Source organism: Lethenteron reissneri, chromosome 34 (genome assembly GCF_015708825.2).
Source record: "Lethenteron reissneri isolate LAM-NWPU_2019-01 chromosome 34, ASM1570882v1, whole genome shotgun sequence".
In the NCBI taxonomy this organism is placed as follows: domain Eukaryota; kingdom Metazoa; phylum Chordata; class Hyperoartia; order Petromyzontiformes; family Petromyzontidae; genus Lethenteron; species Lethenteron reissneri.
In genome coordinates, this window is record NC_083812.1 from 8,272,691 (window position 1) to 8,293,245 (window position 20,555).

At 41.3% G+C, this 20,555-nt stretch overlaps 1 protein-coding gene across 7 annotated transcripts in view; it reads right to left on the bottom strand.

Moving 5' to 3' along the window:
- Nucleotides 1-4,198: 4,198 nt before the first annotated feature.
- LOC133350644 (palladin-like) overlaps nt 4,199-20,555 on the bottom strand; it is a 148,313-nt gene continuing 131,956 nt past the window's right edge. For all 7 annotated transcript variants that reach the window (XM_061565240.1, XM_061565237.1, XM_061565239.1 and 4 more), the window contains 6 exons: nt 17,741-17,835; nt 15,729-15,864; nt 13,912-14,119; nt 11,941-12,106; nt 9,768-9,901; nt 4,199-8,664 (listed from right to left, as the gene is read on the bottom strand). In XM_061565240.1, the coding sequence (XP_061421224.1) occupies nt 8,504-8,664; nt 9,768-9,901; nt 11,941-12,106; nt 13,912-14,119; nt 15,729-15,864; nt 17,741-17,835 (900 nt within the window). In that variant the 3' untranslated portion in view covers nt 4,199-8,503. The remainder of the gene's footprint in view (nt 8,665-9,767; nt 9,902-11,940; nt 12,107-13,911; nt 14,120-15,728; nt 15,865-17,740; nt 17,836-20,555) is intronic.

A 20,555-nucleotide genomic window follows, 5' to 3' on the forward strand; every position in this document is an offset into this window, starting at 1 on the left:
GGGATGCAGCGACAGCAAACCTATTGGAAAAAATCCGAGGCAGTGTACATTTACCATTACAACAAGACCTGCTTGACCTTCCATGAACTCGTTTGAAATCCCGGAAACCAATCTGGGATCGTGCGAGACAATTGGATGAAGCGGGGTCAATTGAAGACCGCTAGCGAACACTGTGGAGTTCTGTGGACATTCCAAATAAAAGCCACATCGACGACCCAACGATTGCTATGCACGGCATTGATCTGCCAAGAAATCTACGGTGCTCCATCAACCGGTCGCTGCGCACACCTCCTCCACAAGTGGAGAATTAAAGACAACCCACAGTGTGACTGCGGCCGCCTGAACCAGACAATGGGCCATATTGCGAACAACTGCATCCTACGCCCGTTACTCCTGAAGCTATCGCATGGCTTACAGACTTAAACTTAGACGTGCGATTTGCACATACTTGTCGTCGGCTCGAGAAATAGCTCCAGTAGCATCCAAATATTAGAAGGAAAAGCATTCCAAACGGCCCAAGAAACGCATCTTTTTCAGAAGCGACCTGACCACAAATGATAGCCTGGCCACAAACTATATACAATGGCTAATGATGCTGATGACAATATTGAATGTAATTCTGAAGATTGTAGACAGTTAAAGCTCTTTTACTCAACTAATGCTCTCCTGGATGCTTATCCTCAGCACTGCGATCAGTAGCATGGCAGCAGTCTGGGATGAAGAGAAATATGCCCACTGCAATCACAGGAACAGGAGTGTGACATTTTTATTCTCCAGTGACTTGTATTAAAAACACTATGTAACACACATTTTTTTCCTGGGCAGTAAGTGTTATTTCGTAATTGGTTATGCCTAAAAAATATAGAAAATGGCTAATATTCCTCACAAACTTTGCTTTTATGACCAGGACAGTGAAATTTTGAAATGTACCTATTTTCAATGAGAAAACCAGCGAATTTGTGTCTTTTCGTTCACATAAAGTAAAAAAAAACAAGATACAAAAATGACTACAAAAGATTTAGAAGTGAGTAGTTATTCGAGATTTAGGATTATACTGTAAAAATCACTTTCACGAATCAGCCCCTAAATGTAGTCTCCCATCATGTTCTCGTGATACTGTCCTGGGTAGCGGCGTTCAAAGTCCAGTATATCTTAGTGGAAGCGCTCGCCTTGCTCCTCCGAGTACCCTCCCATGTTCTCCTTTAATTTATCAAGATGAGCATCAAGGATATGGACTTTGAGGGACATCCTACAGCCCATTGTGCCGTAGTTCTTCACCAGTCTCAATCAGCTCCACAGTTTTCGACCTTGTGATTGCCCAGGAAGCCACGAACCGCTGCAACAAAGCTGTTCCAAGCCGCTTACTAGTGAGCTTCTTGGGGGATTCATTGCACTCCAGGATCTTCTTTATCTGTGGTCCGACAAAGACACCACCTTTGACCTTTGTCTCAGACAGCTTAGGGAAGAAGTCTTGAAGGTACTTGAAGGCTGCCGACTCCTTATCTACAGCTCTGACAAATTGTTTGATAAGGCCCAATTTGATGTGCAGTGGTGGCATCAGCACCTTCCGGGGGTCCACCAGTGGCTCCCACTTGACGTTGTTCCTCCCCACAGAAAACTCGGTCCAATGTGGCCAGTCCCGCCTGTGGTAGTGCGCTTTGGTGTCCCTGCTGTCCCAAAGGCAAAGATGGCAGGAAAACTTTGTAAAACCGCCTTAGAGACCCATCAGGAATGCCACCATTTAGAAGTCTCCAATGACCTCCCAGCCATACTCATTATACTTCAAGGCGTCCAGCAAGGTCTTGATGCTGTTGTAATCCTCTTTGATGTGCACCGAGTGAGCCAGGGGAAGAGACAGGTACTTGTTACCATTATGAAGCAGCACGGCTTTGAGGCTCCTGGATGAGCTGTCAATGAAGATGCGCCACTCATTCTGGTTACAGGCGATTCCTATTGCCTCGAACAGACTGGCCACATTGTGGCAGAAGCAGAGCCCGTCTTTACGAGTGAAGAAGCTGCAAAAAGGTTGGTGACGCTTCCTCTGATCTGCGACATGCACACTTTCATCCAACAAGTTCCACTGCTTGAGCCTAGACGTCAAAAGCTCCGCATTGGAATTGGTGAGACCAAGATCTCTGATCAAGTCATTGAGGTCTTTTTTTACGTGTAAGCGATGCTCGCAACATTTTTCACGTGATATATTTTTTCAATAACATTGAAAATTGTAAAACATTTTAAAATTAAAAACTTTTACAAATTAAAATTTTGTAACAAATTTTATAACATAAAATCCCGAGCAACAATTGTCCATCTTACCTTTCAGAGTTTTTTTTGCATTGCTCGCAGGTGAAATGAGGTGCCCAGGGTTTGTCTTGATCCCCGACAGGCATGCCGAAATATTCATTGTCGGCCTCACACATCTTAGCAGACGCTTCCACAGAGTACTTGTCTTGGTAAATTAGCCGCAGACATGGCAAAATGCATATGCCGGATGCTTGCAGCCTCTCGATGCCATCTCAGAAAAATGCAGATATGTATCCACTTAGGCAGCTGGAACTAAACTGAACTGGTGGGCTTAACGCCCCTGTATTTATACTATTTATATTACTGGAAAGTTATAGAATGTTCTAGAAGTTACTCGCAGTTTACTCCGCACTGAATCTACCTGGAATGTTTTGGAAAATAGGTAAATTTCTCAATATCACAGTCCTGGTTACAAAAGCAAAGTTTGAGGGGAATAATAACCATTTTCTATACTTTTGAGGCATAAGCAATTTGGAAATAAGACTTACTACCCAGGAACAAATAAATTGTTACAGTGATATCAAATCCATGCTCCCAACATATGATGCCACCTTTTGTTGCAGGCTTAGCCCGGAGCAAATAGCATAGGACGGATCAATGAGCCACAAATGCATGCTGGCTTTATTGCATGCTTGAATATGCATCCAAAAGGCACGTGTGCCCAATACACGTAATATAGATACTGGCATTTTCTTTGATCACACCTTGACCTCCATCAACGACATTTTACGAACTAAAAAATGCCTCGATTTGATATATGTATTGGAATGAATATTTAACAATTAAAAGTGTGTGTTGAGCCAGTGGTTAATGCATGACAAGAGCTCTTGCAGCAACACACTTGTAGATGAAGGGCTTTATTGCTTTTAAAAACAAAAGAAAACAATCCGTTCCTTTACTGAATACAATGGACACTTTGGCGTGACTAACTTCCGACAGACACTGCCTCTGCATCTTCCACTACGAGACATTTCCCGACCCTTAGCAGACACTGGCGGCCGACGCATGTCCCGTGGCATTGCTGTGAAACTGGTGAGGCGACATTTGAGAGGCAGGCAATAATATGACGTGGATATTTTCAGCAGATTTAACACCGAACTCGGAATCTTGGGACACTAAGAAACAAATTCCAGCGAAACATTTTCACGTAAGGAGAGAGAGGTGCAACACATGTTCATCACAGAGAGAAATAAAATGTGAAAAGTAAATGTGTGCATCTGCTTGGTGAAAGAGAAAAATGAAATATGAAATCTAATTCACGAGAAGTTAGATATTATAGTCAATATAAGTTGCAGTGGTATAATTTATGAGTGTTGTCGTAGACGTGTAATATTTCCAGCTCTCTTCCCACAGGTGAAAGAAACAATAATAGATGTACGTAATTAAACATCTCTCTCCTTGGGCATGTTTAATTGTGGATGCGTGGGAAGCAATGGTATTGTCTGCTCGGTTCAATGAGAAAAACATTGTAGAAATGAATTAGAGTACTTATTCATAAGGTCATCTAATTATGGTTCTTTTGAAAACATTTAACAAAAACACTAATGCAGGTAGGATTTTTAAAATACAAAAAAAATTGGCTCATGTACATGACATGTGATTTATACGTTTGATTACATCTACATGCAAATAAACTCAGACGGTTTCACACAGCATGGCATTTGCCAAGTCCTGGCCAAATATTTCCCATTGTTATCTCTGTAGCACAAATGAATACACGACGTCAACACACTTCAGGTAATGAAGCTAGTTTAAAAAAATAAATCATTACAAAGGACATTGAATCACATTGTTAATCACATGCGAATGTCATATGTGGCCATTACAAAATTGTTTACAAATAAATGACATTTCAAAACACAATGATGTTTTAATTGACAAAATTACAAAGGTCTGAATGTTTTTGTTTACTTTATTTTTTTTATACAGCAGAGAAAAGGTTTCTTAAATGCAGTAAAATAAAACATTTTTGCAATATTACAGTAAACTATTAAAACAGTGGCAGATGCATGAGCGTTTTCCTGTGTATAGTCATCGCAAAAAAATCAGAACCATTCAAAATGAATGTTTATGCAGAAACAGGCTTGCTCTTCCAGTATCTCTACAATGTCCCTATTAATTATTAATTTACTATTTGATATAGTTATAGATGCAAGGGGCAGTGAAAACAAGTTTTCAGAATGAAATACGAAAAGTATACATACACACAATTGTATCAATCAATCAATACAGTTATAACAAACCTCTGTGAGCCTATCATATTGCTGTGTATTAGAAACAAACACAAAACCTCACACCAAACCTAATGCTCGGTTGGTTAATATTTTTTAGTGAACTATCTCATTCTAAAAACTTTGAAACTGCCCTTTGGTCTACAGTACATACTGTATAGTGTATGTTCTTTAAATAGATTTAATGTTTGTTTTTTAAGATGTTAACTCTATATATCGTTTTTACATGACGTGAAAGCAATTGGATGAATCACTGGAACCAATGAACTACACAGATAAATGGTGTCTTGCGAATTTTCTACGCATTTATTTTCATTTCTGCGACAACTCATTCACACTTATCTGTCAAACCGATATTAATATCTTGCAAGGGACAAAAAAAACATCTTAAAGCTAAACCGAGATAGGTTCCAATGTTTTTTTTTTGTTATCCTTACAAATGCAGTGCTAGTGTTACCACAAAACTGCAAATGCGCTATCCCAAGTAATGATGTTGTGCCGCGTGTTGTGCTGACCCCTTCGGCAACGCACCGTCGGTGTTCAACTCAAACCAGTGAAGGCGCCCGCAACTTTTTGGCAACGATCACTAAAATACGAAAGTGTGTCTATCGCGCCACGGCGTATTTCTGCGGCTCATAGCCTCACAGGGCCCGCCAGTCATCCGCGTGAATCAATCTGTGGGTGCTTTAACCTTCGTTTCTAAAAACAAAAAAAGGTGTCCTGCAAATGCTTGCCACCCCCCCCCCCCTTGTTGTTGTCGGTCAATGCTGATGCAATTCATTTAGAGCGTTCCACGTACATTTAGGAATTTCCACATTTTATACAGGGTCTTAAAAATGATTAGGACAAAACATCACCCTCATAAAAAAAAGGTTCAAGGTCAAATGACAAACAAAGCAAGTCTTAATAAATTCTAAAGGAGTGCTTTAGAATGATATAAATTTAATAGTTCCAATGGTATATTGTGTAGACATTGTAAATAAAATCATGCAGGCATGTTTTATTTCCATTAAGGTCACACTACAATTAGCATCCTATCCTTAAACCAAATCTAAAGAAGGTGCGAGAAGGAGAAAGGATACTTGATTGCACACAACAAAACATGAGCACAGCCAGTGCCAGTCAGTAGCAGGTCTGTGTTTACGTATGTGAATATGAATAACGTTAATTACATTATGATACAACATGCAACTACTAACTAAATCTCTGCCCACAGGAAACCTGATCTCTGTTGTCTCATCCAACAGCAAGGCCAAGTCGTTCTTTCGAAAGGTTTGTCATGTTGAGACACACACACTGCAAGATTGCAACACTAGGTACCGTCATCAATTCACAATATGAATGTATGTGTAGTGAGTGACTTGGGTGTAAGAGCCACAATGCAATTGCTGCTATTAGTCAGCCACAATTGACACCGAACAATTCATAACATGTGCAATGACTCATGTGGTATTCCCCACCATTGGAGCGTAGCCATGCTGTTGGGTCCATCACAGAACAAGAGTATCGAGTCTAAACAAATAAACACATGAATGCGTGCAAGTGTGTATGTGTACATGTATGTGTACATGTCAGTGTGAGCGTGTGTGTGCTTTGTTCAGACATGGTATGGGAATCATGTAAAGGATAGCAATATTCCTGCAAATGTATGAATTTGGATGTGTGTAGCTCATTTTTGGAGTGAAGCACAAAAGAAAACAGGTAAAAATAATGAATGCAAAATTAAACCAATGCAATTTAGAGTTGTCATATTTGTGATTTATCATTGCTTTCGTGAACATTACAATGAAGAGACTCTTAATAAATGTAATGTAAAAAGCAAATCCGACAAACTGGACATTTTATTTTTTATATATTTTTACATTTGCTAAAGAGTTATTTCATTAAGTTGATTCTAATGTAAATTTAATAAGTTATCTTAAATGATGTTAAAAAGGTTTAATTACCAATTTATCTAATATTGCATTACCTAATGTTCTCTACATCCTACTGCTGTACATAGCATTTGAAACATTTTCGGAGCTTTATAACAGGCACATGATAAATACTGAATTTTTATGACATTCACTTGAATATGAGAATGTCCACTGGCATTACACACGTGTGCTTTCATTATTTGGTAAATTATTTAGCCAATTTATCACTAGCCCCAAACCTGAGATAATTCACACTTTGGTGTATAAAGTTACAATGGTCTACCAGTATGGCAATTATTTTTCTCAAGGGTTATAAAATGTACGTTTATATGACCCATGAGTCGACACAACCGCTGTGTCCAGAAATGAGAACGAACCACCAGCTGGCAAGTTCATTTTTACCTGCATTAAGACCGGTGCTTCAAACCTTTAGAAACGTAGTTTTGTTTGCCATGGCATAGAATTAGATTTAGATAAAAACACCTAAAGTAGCTGTCAGTGTCTGTAATAATGTTTTGTTTTACACTGGCTAACAGTAAAACTATTTCATCATGTACATCAGCAGCCTTACCATCATGAGTGTGAGCTCAATACAACCTAAGTGCAAACACTGCAATGTATCAGTTTGAGGAGCCAATCTCAGTTTCTGGAAGGTGACCATTTAAACAAACTCCTCTACGTAAATTTGTCATGTATACGCTGGTCGATCTCACTGTTATTTTCTCTGATTTTCTGGCCTTAGTCATCCCCTTGTCTGGAAGTCCAGAGACAAGGCCAACCCACTGTGCCAGGTGCTGTATGCTGTGATCTACGCCGATTCCTCGTTCTAATATTTGACTTAAAAAAAATGTTGATTTATGGCCTTATAAACGTCTTTACTTGCCACGATTTAAAATATTTTCATTGCTACGGACACACCAAATTAAGTACTCAGAATATGTATGAATTTAAATAATGGATTATCCTCGCTCAAAACAAAACTGTTTGTGCACACGCGACATAAATTTAGAACATCGCTGGCACTTCTAAGCCTGTCCTCTTAATACTGATTGTCGCACGTAAAAATTGGCCCACACTTTTTAATATCTAGCTTATTTAACATTACCCGACTATGCATTGCCTTCCATACACAATATACTCTATTCTCTACCCCTTAGTGAATTATAAATTTACTCAATATGAATGGCATTTGTGCCATCCAGGCTGCAGCTGTTTGTCATTTATTGATACATATAATTATTTTATGAAGAGGATGTGGTATTATATCTGATAATTTTTACATATTTTCTTTTAAAATGTCCAATTGACGAGCATTAAATTGTGAAAAGCTGTAAAAAATGGGGCAACTACTGTTGAATTAAGCTTTATATTCTAGTTGTTTCAGTGTTTAAATTATTTCCTTGTGTTCAATATTCGTGAGTTAAGGTTCTGTGGGCATGAAGACAGATCGAAAATGCAAGTGACAGATAATGCATTTATGATTACAGACATTTTTCATCTATTGTTTTTTTATTCAAAATGGAGAAAAATCTAAATAAAAAAAGATTTTCCACTTCTAACACATTTCCCCAACATTAAGCAGTAACCTGGGATGCTTTATGATAAAATAGTTAGATGATAAATTGTTAATTTTATTTGGTTGCCATAAGGTTGCAGATGTTTATTTAGGTGACAGTTGAATATTTATTGTACTATAATGTATCGTATTAAATATTACAAGGTAATAATGCATTTGAAAACACGCAAATTATCAACGTAGTTGTTTTTAGAACATCAATGATGCAATTATCTTACTTACACCGAATTTCGTATTTGCAACCACGATTGTCATTCGTAACGTTCATTAACTTGGTGGCAGATGCCTTTTGAGGAGTTCACCTTAAGATCGATGACACGGCCCCAAAAGCAACGAGTTATTATGGGCAAACAAGGGCATGTATGTGCATACGGGCAAGGGACACGATGGTTGATCGGACAAACAGCCGGGTTGAGTGGTGTGCGCTGGGCAGATGAGCTGACCGAGCTCATCTGCTGGCAGTGGTGCAAGAGCCATTACAGCTCGTCGCTTTCAACCAGGTTCCCCTGGGCTCCAGCGTGGCTGGGGTCTGGCAGGAAGGCTGACCGCACGTCCAGGCCCTGGTCAGTGAGAGCCGCATAACGGCTGGAGGAGGGCCTCACTCGCCGTGTCTTTGGGATCTCGTGGTGCCACTCAGCTGCGATGTCACAAAACATGGCATCATCAAAGAAAATAAAATGAGATATGAAATGTTTTAAAACCAGACAAACATCAGGTTCACACTTTACTGTCAAGAGATTTATTTTTTTGGAGTTATTGGCCTGTCGGAATGGCGTGCACAATTTCCTCCCATGTCTTGACAAAATTGATGCTTCCCACTTGAAGCATAAAAGTAATAAATCATCTGACAGGAACAGTTCCTTCTGGGTGAGTGCCAAGTGCACAAATCATAGCCAGAGATGACGTTACATTACAACCGTGACTTTTCAATTACATAGTTACGTAACTTCATGCAAATATAAACGTAAAAAGTAATCTTTCAAAAATAATTTGATGGAGTGCATTACTGAAATTCTCAGGTTAGATGAGGAAGTCAATATTTATTTGCACATTTTCTGAAAATTGGATAAGTGAAATGGCATCTATCAATTGTGCAATATCCATTTGCAACAATATACTTGAGTAAAACTAATGCATACATGCACAACACAATACATATATATTTTTAATATGAATACATTAATTGCATAAGCATCCTAAAGTAGCTTGAGGTTATATCGCCCATATTATAAAGACAATCGTTGTTTACAACTGTAAGCATTTGTATCCATAACAATAATACATGAAGAACAGATAATCTATTTTGTTTGATAGTGTTACGAGGATTAATTGGGTTGAATTCTAATCACAATGCAAAATGCTGCCTCGCGTATTAATCTCGATTAGAAAACAGTATACAGAAACTGAAATAAGAGAAATAAATGAATTCCAAATAATTATATTTTATGCCGTATAGTTAAATTAAAATTTTGTTCAAAATAGAGCAACCAGGACTGATTTAGATAATCGTCAATGACGTTGGCCATGATCGTCAGTGGGTTTGTAGCGCAGCGCGCAAACCGCTACACTACCACTCCGCCCGTCAGCACACACGCACATTCACACTCATATTCAGCACACAGACATTCACAGTCAGCAGACAAGCATGGTCAACACACACACACAGTCGATACAACTCACACACAAGTAGGACACCCCCAACTTCCAAAGTGCACAGGCTGTGTCGTGGTGCCTGGGTACCGTAAATGTCAAGGCGAGCGGTGCAGGAGGAGATGCCCACGCTGTTCTTCGCCGAGACCGTGTACCAGCCGGCATCTTCCTTTTTGGTCGGCTGGATTATCAGGCACACGTAGCCCGATGGATCCTGGTGCATGCTGCGCAAATACAAAAAGATCCTATAAATTTCGATTTAAAGCTTCTTTCGCGACTGCAGGGATTCATCTTCTTGGTTCTTTCGGTAAAGTCACGTAGAATGGAAATAATATAAGAATAAAAATAAAACATAATAAAATAATTCTCACGACGTTTCGGCCACAATGCAAGCAGCCGTCCTCAGGTGGAGAGCAGGTCTGTCGAGTAGACAGAGTCTGAATGACACACTCCAGGCTTGGAGCTACTATTTAAGCGCCCTTCCCCCCTCCATCCCAGCTTAAATATTCGCTCCAAGCCTGGAGTGTGTCATTCAGACTCTGTCTACTCGACAGACCTGCTCTCCACCTGAGGACGGCTGCTTGCGTTGTGGCCGAAACGTCGTGAGAATTATTTTATTATGTTTTATTTTTATTATTTTATTATTTCCATTCTACGTGACTTTACCGAAAGAACCAAGAAGAATGAGAAAAAGATCCTAAATATAGCCGTACAGGCTGTCGAGGCTGGTGCTTCTTGGCAAGCACTTATGAAGGCTGGCACGGTGGATGAGGGGTTGGGATGGCCATGATACATTGCCCGGCCACTTTTCTCACCTCGGTGCCAAAGTTTACACACTGCAACAAAAAAGGCTGAGTCAACATAGGGGAGGCCCAGATCCCGTTTAAATATTCACGACTGATGTCAGCCATGGCTAGGGATTAAATGCAGGTTTCCAAGTTCGTAGCGCAGTGCGCTAACCACTACAATGGCGCATTCTGTACACACACAGGCACACAGAGCTTTTTTTAATATAAAAAAAATTAACCCGTAAAATCAAAGTTTTTCACTATAAATCCTTTATATGCGTGGTGGCTAAAGTCCTCTCGTCCTCTGGCTTGAGATGGCTGCCACCTATGGGTCAGATGATTGCCTGCCACCATTAAGCAATTGGTAATTAAATATATATATATTTTTCCTAAAAAGTGTAAAATTTTGGAAAATTTTTTTCACGAAAATGAATTGTCACGCACAACGAGTCTGTGTGCAAAATGTCAGCTCGATTGGATCACGGGAAGTGGGTTAAAAAACGACCGAAAGATTTGCACGGTCGTAAGCGCGCAAGCAAGTGAACTTAATATAAAGGATTTAATTATCACCCGTTGCACTCAATTACTCGTGTGTTTAGACCAGAAGATAAGGTGGAGCTTGAATATTGGCTCTCAGAGGTTTCTGAAAACTAGACTGACCTTGAAACACCCAAATAGCTCTGCACAATTGTTATTTTAAGGCTCAATAGTTTTTTTGTTATTTGAAGAAAAGTGTGATGAAAAAAAAATGTGTTTCGTCAAGTTTTAAATTGCCAAATGTAGCAAGTCACATCAGATTTTCATAAAGACATGCTTTACATACGTTAGTTTGTTTTTATCCGTTACAACATGTCTGGGAGTACACTGAAATGACTAATATTCCTCACACAATGGAAATTATTTATGCATGAAATCTTTGCTCATATATTCTCAAGACCCTTTTTCAGAAGGGTCCTGTATTGGGATGTTGGGCCAATGCCATGCATGAAAGTGTAAGGAAAGCTGACTGCCTGGAGACAACCCTCCATGCACACGAGGAGTAACACTCAACAGCACCATCACGTGGCCACCTCACCGGCTTCTACCTATAACAAACTTACAACTCTGGTGGTCACTCATTTACGTACCAACCAAACACAACCTTGCTAGGCATCCAATATTCAATGTGATCGGATTCATTCAGGGTGATTTGGTCACAAGCAAATAAATAGTGGGGTCATTGTTGAGGCTCAACGTTCACATAATTTCTGTTGCGACTGACTATATGCTCAGCAACATCCCTGCCTATTTCCCGGTAACGACGCCCCACAGTGTCAACCAGGGTGGCCGCCAGTCTCCGGCTGCGAACCTCCCGAAACAGGCGACAAAAACGCGCCGCCGCTGGCCCAAGTCGCGCTACCATGAAGGCGCCGCGACAACGCTCGCTCGCCGCAGACGAGGAGAGGTGGGATCGGGGGGACAGTCCGGCAGGTCACCTGGTTCTTTCGCGGTGCGGAATCAGGGTCTCGTTCTCCTTCTTCCAGAAGATGGTGGGCGGCGGCATGCTGTGCACGCGGCACTCGAGCCGAACGGGCTGGCCCTCGGCGACCCCCGTGTTCTGCAGCTTCTCCAGGATCACCGGCGCCCGCGTCAGCTGCTTGGCTGTGGGTGGGGGGTGACGGGCAGAGGAGGAGGCGGCGGACGCAGAGGCCGAGTGAGTGAGGTGGGCAGGGGAAGAAGGTTTTTGGGAAAGTGTTGCACGTGAGCATGAGAGCAGGTCGTGCTGGGGCTCACGGCCGCTGTACACTGTGAGCGGGCTCGGTCGGCTCAGTGTCAGGGGAGGCCAGAATGCGCATGTGTGCCGTTTCCTCAGTTTACTGCCTCATATTTGGGCTCTAGTGCTCCTTGACCAACACGAGGGCATGTGGGAGAGCGACCGAGCAGCATAAATGGCTACACCACAGTCGATCGACATGTTCCATGTGTCTTCTTGGTTCTTTCAGTAAAGTCACGTAGAAGGGAAGTAATAAAATAATAAAAATAAAACATAATAAAATAATATAATATTATGTTTTATTTTTATTATTTTATTACTTCCCTTCTACGTGACTTTACCGAAAGAACCAAGAAGATGAATCCCTGCAGTCACGAAAGCTTTAAATCGAAAAATGTTCCATGTGGGTTAGGGTTGGGTGGTCGCCCATTCCAGCATTATACAGCCTTAGCTTCCGAGGTCAGTCTGTGACCAAATTATCTTGAATTTATATTGTAGGCATGTAAATATATTTGCACTACATATGTAGAATATCAAACCGGTTGAAGCCGAAGTCAATCATGGAAAGCAGTATATTGATGTCCCTGAAGAGGATGATTTTAAATCAGTCAATATGATCAACTGTAATGGATGGATCAAAATACGAAACATGTCAATGCTGGTAAATGCACCAAGACGCACAGGGAGATGCATGCTCAGAATGACACTGGGAGACATCAAGAGGAGCAGGCGGATGAATGAATAAATGCAATTCACAGGCGTTATATTAACTTGCCAAGGAAAGTAAGTGGGCTTGGGCTGGACAGATTGAGGGAAAAAAAGATGATGGCTTATGCGCAAGTCGAGTGAGGACGTGGCAGCCAAACGAGAGATGTGTCTCAACAGAATGGCCACCACACAGATGGAGTGATGGCATCACATCATCCGCACGAGTGAGATGTATTGTAGAGTCACAGGATGCTGAGAAATGACTATGGAATTTGGAGACGTTCATTCAGTAATAGCTAAACCATTCATGGTGATCATGACATTAACGGTGAAATGTACAATATATATATTTTTAGAAATGAGTCCAAATATATTACCGTATCTCCTCTTTAAGTTATTTGACTTGCCTACAAATGTGCATAGTATATCGGATTTGCTGTGCAGTATTTAATTTCAATCTATTTGAAAAGTGAAACATTTAGTTATTAAACCTCAATAATGATATAATTTTAGGTTAGTATCCTTTGGGTTTCAGTGGAAAAGGGCCCACTATGGCAACATTCTACGTATGAAGGTACAACTCGGGTTTAACCCAGTAAATAGCTATCAATTAGCACGAAATCAATTTAATGATATTTTTGTTCCAAATTATGTGACCTTCAAATTTCACATACTGTACATTTGTGGCATTTTCGCAAGATGTAAGTGAAATCGGGGTGTGGATCTGTGCACGACTTTCTAAAGGGAATCTATTTGCGTGAACATTGACTTTTACACTCTGAAGAACAGGAGAAACTCAGCACGTCCACATCTTGAAATAAATCATCCCGCAAGCCGACCAGATTGGCTAGTTTGGACAGGAAAACCAAAACATACATCAATTGCCTACACGACAGCTTGTGCCTAAGCAGCTGTTTCTAGCCCCGTCCAGCACTGCCGCGACTGCCAAGCAGCATGTGGCTGGAACGCAGCCTGTGCCTCTCACCGACGATGGTGAGATTGAGGGAGAAGGAGTTTTGGCCGGCGCGGTTGGTAGCCGTGCAGGTGTAGAGGCCTCCGTCCTGCACGGTCAGAGGCTCTATGACGAGCGAGTGAACTCCGTTCTCCCGCACCAGCATCTTGTGCGTGGCATCGGGTCGCACTGGCCGTCCGTTCACCTGCCATTCCAGCTCTGGGGTTGGCAGACCACTCACCTAAACAGGAAGTGAATCGTGAAACAAGAAATTTAGCACGTGGGGTTTTTCATAGGTGACTCGTGATCCACGTGTTGCTCTTCCAGGTCAGGCTGCACGTTGAAGTCCTCTTCTCGCAAGCTTTTGCCATGCACTGTTGTGCGGGCATCTTGGCAAGAGCAGGAATGTTCAGCACGTGGCACGAACTGGAAGCCCACACTTGAATAAAATACAATCACATGGATAACTCCGTGACACGAAGGAAACGCTTGGTATGCATGTATCCGAGTTGGGTGGTGCTCGTACGAGTTATGGAGCTCGACGCATGGTGAGAAAGTTGCGAGTCCAAATCCCCTCTCGGAAGCTGAAGTCATCATCGCTCTGCGGTTATTAAAATTAATGCCACTTTGTGGGAAGTCAGCAATGGTTATCCTATTAATATACTGGCCATGGGAATGTGATATTGCCACCACAAACTCAGGGCCAGGAGCAAGGAAGAATTTTATGCTCTGACTTTGCAGAGTTGTTTTGGTCGTACGCCATGACTGACCTTACCAGCTAAGGTTTATGGACCTTTCTCTCTCTGGGTAGAATACACGAAGCAGAGACTTGTGATTCTTCAACTCAGAAATACATATTTCAGAGTCAGTGGTTTATGACCTTTTAATCTTTAGGACAGATTTTATAGGATGACAGATTCCACGCCTTAGATGTATTCTCTAGTGAAGTCGTCTGTGATTATTATACTGACGAAACACAAACCCAGATGACAAATTGTATGCGAGGACATTTGTAATTGTTTAGTCCACAACAACCATTTTCAGGGGGATGGTGTTGTTTGTAACATCCTTCAGACATTACTGAAGACACCAATTAATTCATGTCAGACAACCTGGTTGAGTTAAATACCAAAACATTGTTTCTTGTCACAAGCAAGCTTGCCAGAGTGGAGTAATGAGATGAATATGTCATCTTAAATTGTAGGTTTTTGTAGCCAATTTTTTAGTGTTTGACCACATGATCGTTATTGTGCTAAAATTATTGTTATTAACCCTCCACCACCCGACAAGATAAAGCACACCAGGCAACTATTTCAACGAATTCCTTTGAAAAATTGACTTATTTGAAGAAACATGCTTTAAAAAATTAAGATATTAAAAGCAGCCAGACTCAAATTACAAAGGAAAGTGGAAATGACCCATGCTGTGGCAGTTTGGCAAATTTCGGGATCACTCGAATTCGGGGATCACTACCTGATGAAGATCAAAGCAGTTTTGAACAAAACTTCGTATGTAGATGGTAAATTCAGTCGTGAAAAGTCTTTAGCCATTGGTGCACTTCATTGGTGAAAATTGTATCAAATACATTAGCATGTATAAATCATATCTTAGAAAATCTGACAATCTTGTCCAATGGTGAAGTGGTAATGACAAGAATTTTAGCATAACTCCCACGTAGTCTAAAACCAAAAACATATATCGATCAGATGAACAAGTGTTCAATGGAACGTAAATGCCATTAAGTGTCTGGCCTGGTGCACTCTTATGGGGCATGAAAACGTGCTGCATGCTCAAGAGCTCTTGCCATTGCTATGGAATTAAAGAGAAGCAGTCATCCGGAAAGCTCTTACCTTACAGTCGAGACGACAAAGCTTGCCCTCATGTGCCATGGTGTCTCCAGGAGCCTGCAAGAAGTGTGGGCGGAAGTTCTTCTCCTGGACCATATCACTGTCGTCCCGGCTCTCCCGCGACTGAGAGCGTGGCCTGCTGTTCACGTGACAGAAGGGAATCATCAGGGTGTCACCCATGCGACAACCCACAAGCAACCGACACAATAGCACTGTCCCACGCAGTAATTCCTCTGCCACCCAAAACGATAATTTCACACATGTCAATCTCTGCATAACCCAACAATTCTGCAGGTATGCAACATGATAGGCATTCAGTGACCTGACAGTTGCATTGAGTGTGAGCATATAACATGAATAGAGGTATTATATGTAAAGCAATGCTATACATGTATTGTAAACTATACATTTCACAACATTGTTATTATTCTTCTTGGTTCTTTCGGTAAAGTCACGTAGAAGGAAAATAAGAGAAGGCAGAGTCTGCCTTCTCGACAGACCTGTTCTCCACCTGAAGACGGCTGCTTGCGTTGTAGCCGAAACGTCGTGAGAATTATTTTATTATGTTTTATTTTATTATTTTCCTTCTACGTGACTTTACCGAAAGAACCAAGAAGATGAATCCCTGCAGTCACGAAAGCTTTAAATCGAAATATTATTATTGTTTTTAAAAAGTCAATGTGTCCATAATTAAATAAACAAATCTAATCTTTTATTTTAAATGTTACCAGTTAAGGCCCACTGAGCTATACAGCTCTTCTTCAGAAGCAACCTGGCCACAAATGATAGCCCAACAATGTGGCTTATTATCTGTTGGAAAATTATATCAGCCAAATATTCTAAACGAATATTACAAAATGTGGAGGGAAAAACCGGAGGATCCAGAGAAAAATCAACGCGACCACGGGGAGGACATGCAAACTCCAAATGTACAGGCGTCAGTGTCCGGATTGAACCCACGACCTCCTTTATACCAGGCGAGAGAGTTAATGTCTCGCTGCCGTGGCACTGCAAATGAGCATGGGAGTGGCGCTCATCTCCATTCATGAACCTGGACCAAGAATGGAAATTGCACATTTCTACTGTAGGGTTTCATCACCGTATAGGAAAATCACTGTTGTCTTCCCACAAAGTGGTATACGTATGCTATTGAACCAGGGGAAATTAAGGTCTGGGTAGTCCACTGACCGAGATTTGAATTCCAGTTGTGAGTTGTTGAATCTGGCCAGGTGGCTCAGAAGTAGGGCAAGTGGCTTGCACTCAGCTGACTCAACCCATTAAACGTATGGGGGTTGTAGGGAGGTCAACAGTGGTTGTTCTATGGAAAGACTCGCCCCTGTCATAGGAATGTGGAAATTTGACCACAGGCTCAGGGCTCAATGCCCAATTGAGCAATAATTCACTGTGACACTGATTTGCGAATTACAAGCCCTAAGCATAACACCACCCAGCTGTTCTACTGTTATTTTTATCGTGCAATATTATCACTGTACCACAGCCCCACAGACACTTATGTTGTCAGCAGAGAATGGCGAGGCAAAATCCATTGCTGCGCTTTCACCAACCCTCACTGACCAGCGTGGTAAAGTATGGCCCCCATGACCTGCACGGTGTGAGCAGGTCACGTACTCATGGAAATGTACATTTGCTGCATCATTAGTACGGATACAATGACGCTGCATGTTGGGCAGTGACATGGCCCAGTAGTAGCGACTGAGACTCATGGTTTGAATCTGGCAGGCTGCTCTGGTTAATACAAGGGATGTGTCCCTCACAGTGGATGTTAAAGATCCCTAGACATTATTCGAGGAGGAGGCCACTGTGTGGCAGCATCAAGGTCCAAATAAAAATACAAATATTGGTAAATATTTTGAATTGGGAAAGACAGCAATTTTCACCCCCCGATTGCGAAAAGTTAGCGGGACTCGCCTGAAAAAGTGTGAGACTCAAATGTCATAATAATAACAACAGTGAATGTCAGGAGCGGCACTAGTTGCCCTTTACTGTTGTGGCACCTTCTAGCCGCAGGCTGCCCTGACTGACTCCGTGCCACGCGGCCTCGCTGGTTGACGTTTTGCACCATCAACCGTCCTGAGCAGCTGATGCGACCCTGCGGAGCCAAACAAAAAACGAACAAGCGCACAAACAAACCTTCAAGATTCAGTGAATAAAACATCACAAAGCACGCATCTTGTTATACCACTCTCAAAACCGTTGAACACGGAACGTGTACGTTTATGCTTAGAAATACTGTGGCGAGACAAGCAGACGTCCGTTTATTTTAATGACCCGCAATGCTTCACGGCGCTGCACGCTTCACAACAATGCAACCCAGAGATCTCTAAGCTCCTACAATTCCCCCCCACCTTTGTTTTCCTAGCAGAATAAATGGGTGCACGACGGTTCGTCGATTGGCAAGTCGTGTATGGTTGAGTAAGGTGTAGGGTTATCCCTGCTTCTTCCAAGACAAATTTCCAGTGTGGAAGAATGGGTGAACCACACTCTTGAGTGGCTCAATAGCGCTCCCTCTAGTGGAACCCCTGTTGTCAAAAGTGGCGTGTGTAAGCAATTGCAGGGCTGCACCTTTATCTTTGCATGTGTACATTTCTGCTTTTTTTTACCGTATTGTGTAATTAATTAGTCTGTCTTAGGTGGGGGAATGGTCGTGTGGAAATAAACATTGAAAAAGGGAAATTTTGCGACACGTTGTGATTAAATATGGTTATTCCTCCTGTGTGGGCTTAATATTAAGCAGTCTCTGCACATTTATCTTCAAATATATTTAAAATAAATTTGGCGTCAGTTACTTATTGAAATGGAAAACCCCTCCAATGTGAACATTTTCATATTCAGAGCAGGATGTTTAAAGAGATAAGCAGAGGATGCAACAATACGTATTACTCTACAAAGAATTTAAACGTTCAAACAGGTCATTTAGAATGCAATCTACGATTCACAGTGTTCTTATGAACATTTACATATAGGTAGACTTTGTAAAAAAAAATCATAATTTCGTGTAGTTTCTATAGGTTATTACAGTGACTATGCTATCATAAAATCTGTGACGCTTAATATTTTCTCCATTCATGTTAATGATTTTTTTTATTTCTCCAGTTCAATTTTCAGAAAAAGTCTCGTAATTCAAAGTACACGAGGATTAAAATGCTGAAATAATGAAGCAGATCAAAGCAGGCTGCATTGCTTAAAAAAAACAGTTTAATAATGAAACTGTATTGGTTAAAGCTTTAAGCAGGATGTGCTACGACATGGATCAGAAACGTGGGCATCTAAACAGGAGCACAGAGAGATGCATGCACGAATAATAATGAGAGACAGAAAAGTGAACAAATGTTCAGAGAACAAATGCGAGCCAGAGATATCACAGTTACCATCACGAGAAGGGTTCATGGCTGGTGACCGAGACAAATGAGAGTCGCAGCCAAAGAAGGGAACACACCCAGGAGAACAACCGCTATGGAGATGGAGCAATACAAACAGCTCATGTGCAACGGCTAAACACATTGGCGGTGTCGCTAGACCATGACAGATTGACAATGGCTTGGAGAGGCCTACATCCTGCGGTGGATAAATCACGATTGCTGATGACGATGAGAGGCATAATTGTGCCTGCATAGTCTCCTAAGCCGCTGTGCTTTCACCCATGGGAGCATGCATTGCATGTTAAGCACCATCACAAAACAAAGCCACTTGAGGCTAGGCTGCTTATTTAGAAAGCAGTTTCTCTAGGTAAACTATATAAGCGACACCTCCTGGGAGATGCGTTGGCTTTGCGGTTGGTTGAACTCAAATGAGTTCTGGTCTGCTGCTTTGCTTTGCTTTACCAGTAGGGGAGTGGAATTTCCAATTTGTTTACAGGATCACAAGAGTTGTATATGTACTTCATATGCAAACATACAGGGAATAGAACAACATGTCCAGATGTTGTTTCATTTGAAACCTATTCAGTTGAGCACCTAATATGGATTGATTGTGGCACACACTCTACACATTCTCTGATACCCACTCACGGTCCCACACAGGGTGCAGTACAGAATTCTGATGCAAAATAAATAAATAGACCGCATACACTCCAGTGTAATAGTTATTGTGTAGTATAGATAACCATGTATATTCATTTTATTTCCGTGCATTATCTTAAAAGTTAAACAAAGGTATTTTTTTTTCTCTCTGAATGTAGGCCCATCTAAACTGTCATGGCTAAAATTTCTATACATATCAGGCATGCAGGATTGCCTGAATTCATGGACTAAAATATATTCATATCCTCCATATAAACGCATTGAAATGTGTGATTCGATGATCATTTACGATTAATCGAAAATATATACGTAAATGTTATTCTGAATCTTACGTTTAGAAAAATTGGGTGAATAACACTGTACAAAAACATGACGAAACAGAATCAAGAAACAATGCTGATAATGAAATATGATACAAATATGATTTTATTCTTGAATCGACCCGTGACCCCAAATTACGATAATTGACTTATTTTAGGGGGAGCGGGGGCAGTGAATAGTGAGATGCCTCATACACACACTGCAGTGAGCCACATCCAGCGTGAGAGGCTTGCTGAATTCACTACACAAGTATTTACATCGTACAATTAAATATAGTTAATGTATTTGCATATTAACAAAAAATTTAAAGGGGCAGCCCTGCAATTTCTTGCTCTCACCTCCACTAGTGGGAGCTCTAGAGAGGGTAATTTGGCCTACTCTTCCACGATAACCAGGCGTCTTGGCAGAGGTGGGAGTGCCCATACGCGACCTGCCGAACCGACTGTTGCACACATTTCCATTAAACTGC